The 5,246-nt window shown below is 45.3% G+C and overlaps 1 gene segment (V, D, J or C); it reads left to right on the top strand.

Moving 5' to 3' along the window:
- Nucleotides 1–321: 321 nt before the first annotated feature.
- Nucleotides 322–5,246, top strand: part of LOC104386564 — a gene marked incomplete at its 3' end in the record, with an annotated part of 12,012 nt that continues 7,087 nt past the window's right edge. Inside the window, 1 exon segment of the V gene segment in view lies at nucleotides 322–343. Within this exon segment, the coding sequence occupies nucleotides 322–343 (22 nt within the window).

The following is a 5,246-nucleotide window of genomic DNA, read 5'->3' as shown; positions in this document are numbered from 1 at the left end:
TTCAGCAATTATACCAGAGACAACAACGCTTTTGATCCCCTCTCCCCTCCCCCAGGGAGGGAATGAGAGAGAAAATGAGGGAGAGAAACTCTATTGAAGATTAAACTAGACTGCTTTAATTAAACAGTAATAAAAGAAAATATGTACGATTATATACAAATATGTTCAGGAATGTGCAAAAGCCTCCCCCCACCCCCAGCAACTCCCATGGCATCTCCTGAGGTGTGAACAGTCCTGAAAAGTCCCCAAGTGCTGCTGGAGAAAGCAGCAGAGAAGACAGAAGCTGAGGGCAGAGTTATGAGGGTTGACAGTGATAGACAGATGGAGTCCTCCCTGGAAGCTGGTAATGGATGGAAGAGAAGGGAAGAAGAAGCAGGAAAGAAGTTGTCTTCTGTGATCTCTGATCTTCCTCTAAGCTTACATAGATATATGGAATGGAATATCTCTGGCCAATTTTGCTGTCTGTCTAACTCAGCCTCCTACAGGGCTGGGGTCAGGGTCACAGATCTCCCGGTAGATCCTGAAATGGAAGGGCAAAGGTGTGACCTTGGAAATCTTGGCAGCAACATAAACATTCTAGCACTATCAGTCCACTAGCTGGAACACTTGCTGCTAGTTAAAGGACAGCTTACTGAAGAAAAAAAAAATCAGTAAAAGGAAAACTGGCTTCATCCTGGCTCAAACACAGACAGTGGTCCTGGAGAGCTGCTATGGTAGGAGATGATAAAAGCAGCCATCATGACGAAAAGGAGTAATTAGTAAGATTTTTTTTTTTTCCTGAAGGAGTAAACATGCAGGAGTTTGCAGTGAGGTCTTCTGAGGTCATGAACAAAGCTCAGTCTTTGTACGCCAAAGTGGGAGTGGGTGTTGTGGATGAAATATTTTGACATGGTCATGATTTAGCAGATTTATTGTGAGGTAGATCAAAAGGTTACATTTTAGCAGCCCTTAATAATTAACCAATTTAAAGACTAACAAAGTGATTCAGTAGAATATGTTATAATTAAAACAACAACTTAATTATAGATTTGAGAATTACAGGATTCACACTAACTTACTACAAGGTATCCTAAATCAAAGTATATATATGTACATATATATAAACAAAAAGCATACAAAGAGACACAGATAGAGAGAGATATTTGGATCCAATGGAAAAAGACACCCACTCTCATGAAGGCAAATGTGTCTTTTCAAACACAGAGAGAGGTGGATGGGAGAGGTCAGCCTATTGTTAAAATTTCCCACTTCTCAAGTGTGGAGTGAATACTGACAATGCATCAGCATTCCTTCACAGGCAGCAAATGAGACTCACGGAGGTTCCAACCCAAACCATTCCATGATTCTGAAGACATTAGGAAGAAATTCTTTATTGTGAAGGTGGTGAGACAGTGGAACAGGCTGCCCAGGAAGTTGCGGATGCCCCGTCCCTGGAAGTGTTCAAGGCCAGATTGGACAGGACTTTGGACAATGTGGTCTAGTGTGAGGTGTCTCTGCCCATGTGTGGGACAACAGGACAGACCCTTTTGTTAAATTTAACAAAAGGAACGCAGTCCTGCCAGTCTGTCTACCCTCTCTCCCCAGCACCCCAGATGGACTCTCTTGCAAAAGACAGCAGGCTAAGTCACTGTGATTCTTATACCAGATAAGAAGTAGGGGCAGAAGGAATACATCATTGTGTTAGCCAAAGTATCCACCAAGAAGAAACTCTGATGCCTGGCTCAAGCATCTTGACTGCAAACTTGATGACTGGCAATTAGTACAAATTCTGGAACAGGAAGAAGGCCCTGGGAGTCTGTGGCCTGGCAGTCATTGCGATAAGCCAAAACAATGGAAATTATGGCATCTGAGAAATCTGCATCAAGAGCTACAGTGGTTCTTTTCCCCTCCCCTCTCATAATTAATAAGTAATACCAGCCTGTGTAGGTACCAATCAGAAAATTATTTATGACCTAGTTCCATCTCATCATTTAGTATAAACTAGTCCTAGAATTCTCTTTTTCTTCAGAGGAAGAGATCAACAGCTATCCAGATGGGCTGATGGGCCTGAATCCTCTCTTCTCCCCCAAAACAAGGGGCCTTTTGGCAAGACTTGCACCTCTGACACTGTTAGATATTTTATTTTGTCTTTTCTATCTTCACCTCAAAGCTATGCATCTAGTGAATTTATCATCAGCTATCCAGGACTTGTTATAACTGTTGCATCAATAAACTATCTTTACTCTGCTTTTAAACTGTCTCACAGAATCACAGAATAACAGAATGTTAGAGGTTGGAAGGGACCTCAAAAGATCATCGAGTCCAACTCCCCTGTCAGAGCAGGACCAGAGAAAGCTATGGCAGATCACTCAGAAAGGCATCCAGACAGGTCTTGAAAGTCTTCAGAGAAGGAGACTCCACAACCTCTCTGGGGAGCCTGTCCCAGTGCTCTGTAACCTTCACAGTAAAGAAGTTCTTCCTCATGTTGAGGTGGAGCTTCCTGTGCTCGAGTTAGAATCCATTGCCCCATGTCCTATCACAGGGCACAAGTGAAAAGAGGTTGTCCCTGCCTTTTTGATGCCCAGCCCTCATGTATTTATAGACATTAATTAGATCCCCCCTCAATCTTCTCATCTCTAGCCTGAAAAGCCCCAGGTCCCTCAGCCTTTAATAGTAAGGCAGGTGTTCTAGTCCCTTAATCAACCTCATAGTCTTCTGTTGGACTCTCTCCAGTAGACCCCTTTCCCTCTTGAACTGGGGAGCCCAGAATTGGGCATAATACTCACTAGGGCCAAGTAAAGGTGGGGGGAGAACCTCTCTCAACCTGCTGTACACACTCCTCTTAATGCACCCCAAGATACCATTGGCCTTCTTGGCCACAAGGGCACATTGTTGTCCCATGGATAATTTGTTGTCTACCATGACTCCAAGGTTCTTCTCCACAGAGCTGCTCTCTAGAAGATCACCTAGCCTGTACTGGTGCATTTGGTTGTTCCTTCCCAGGTGCAGGACTCTGCATTTGCTCTTGTTGAACCTCATTATGTTCCTCTTTGCCCAGCTCTTCAGCCTGTCCAAATCTCACTGAATGGCCGCAGAGCCTTCAGGTGCATCTGCCAATCCTCCCAGCTTCATGTCATCAGCAAAGTTGCTGAGAAGACACTCTGTCTCCTGTCATCAAGGTCATTGATAAAGATGTTGAACAGGACTGGACCCAGCACTAATCCCTCAGGGACTCCACTAGTTACAGGTCTCCAGCTGGACTCTGCACTATTGACCACCACCCTTTGGACTCTATTGTGTAGTCAGTGAAAGTCCTTGTTAGGGCTCTGAGGTGGGCAAAGTGCTTCAGTGAAAGTCCTTTTGGTGGGACTCTGACGTGGCAACTTTATGAAGCTGTCTCAGTGAAAGTCTTCTTTGGAACTCTGGGACAAGTAAATGTTGCCCTTTTCAACATGACACCACAGCAGGTGGGTTGGAACTAAATGATCTTTAAGGTCCTTCCAAAACAAACCATTCTATTATTCTATGATTCTGTGATTCTAGGTTGATCTCACCCTGGTCTTCTGTCAGGTTTGCCAGCAGACAGAGATCAAGAAATCCCTGAGAGGTGTCCCAGCTCAAGGGAGATTCTGGTCACAATCTGCTGCATTCCAGGGTCTCTCAAAGGGTCTTGTTTAGCATTGCAATTAATAGGATCCAAGAGAATTTACTGTTGTCAGGTCTTTCCATTCCAGCCCAACTCAGATGATGAAATATTCTAGCACATTCCACCAGCTGTACAGGGCCAGAACTTGCTGGATTTTTGAGTTCTTTTATGACCCACCCTTTGGGCCACAAATACAGAGGCATTAGGCTGTCAGGAAGTGACTGATTGCCATTACTGTTCCAAGGTGATACGGTGGGGACAGAAGCCAAGTGGGTTAAGGGAATAACTCAAAGCTCTGGTCCACTGCTTATGATCTAGATCACAGAAACACAGAATTGCTGGAGTTGGAAGGGACCTCTAGAGATCATAAATGTTGTTCACAAAGAACAGGGAGAAGAGGAGCCAGACATGTTTAAGAGGGTGCCTTAAGGCTCTGGTACACTGTCTTTCACTATGCATATCTGACTTGTCTCAAGTGGATGTGTGGCTCAGGGAGGGAGAATCACACCAAATACCAAGTGGAAGGGGAATTTTGCACCACCACAGTACTTGGGTCAGAAGGAGAGCCAGGAGAAAGAGGGTCAGAAGGAGGCAAAGAAAATGAGGTACCTAGACAAAAAGGGAACTGTGGAAGTCTGTGGGAAACTGGAAGGTCACAGAATCATGGAATTGTCAGAGTTGGAAGGGACATCTATAGATCATCTAGTAAGATTCCTTAGGACCTGCATTCAGGTGGGTCTTGAATATCTCCAGAGAAGAGGTCTCCACAACCTCCCTAGGCAACTTGTTTCAATGCTTGGTCATCCTCATAGTAAAGAAGTTTTTCCTTATATTTAAATGGAACTTCCTATGTTCCAGCTTGTACCTGTTGCCCCATATCCTGTCACTGGGAACTACTGAACAGAGTCTGGCTCCATCCTCCTTGCACCCACCCTTTAGACACATATTCATTAAAAAGGTCTCCCCTAATAGCATAATAAGACCTAATAGCATAAATCTATGGTGCCTCTTCACCAGAGTTCAAAATTTTGGGTGAGTGTCACCAGCCGGTACTGGGGGGCTACCGGCTGTCAGGTGCTTTTGCGACTCCCCCTCCTGATGTGGAGGGACTTTTTAAAAAAGACTGAGGGTCACATGTGGCACTCGCCTCTCACGGAGGAACGGCCACTGTGGGACCATATTTCAGGGTAGTAGTTAGAAAACACCCCCAGCACGCCCAGAAATTGCCTCTAAAACCAAGGCTTGCTCCACAAACTAATTGGTTTATTAAGGGTTAACAAAAACTGAGGGATGATGTTCAGGGAAAATGCAAATGTGAATGGCTACCAGGGATATAAATATGTATATAGTGAGAAAGTGTCCTTTAGGGAGGCAATGCAAAAGGTCCCGTGCTTTTAAGGGAGAGGGTTGAGGACCAAAGGGAGGAGGGAGGAGGGAGGAAGCCCGAGGTCAGTCTTGCTGAAGAGGTAGTACTGAGCGTGCGAGTGTGAGGAGAGGAGTGTGTGTGTGTGTGTGTTGGTGTCACCCTCCTTGTCCCCGAGGCTCCGTTCCCAGGGCAGGTTGGTTGGCGGTCCCTTCTGGCCAGGCAGGACGGCAGGTGCAGCCCGTGGTGTTGGAGGGG

This window comes from Chaetura pelagica, unplaced genomic scaffold (genome assembly GCF_000747805.2).
Source record: "Chaetura pelagica isolate M959 unplaced genomic scaffold, ChaPel_1.0 scaffold923, whole genome shotgun sequence".
Taxonomy (NCBI): Eukaryota; Metazoa; Chordata; class Aves; order Apodiformes; family Apodidae; genus Chaetura; species Chaetura pelagica.
The sequence above is the reverse complement of the archived record's forward strand: the minus strand, read 5'-3'. Positions and strand labels throughout refer to the sequence as shown.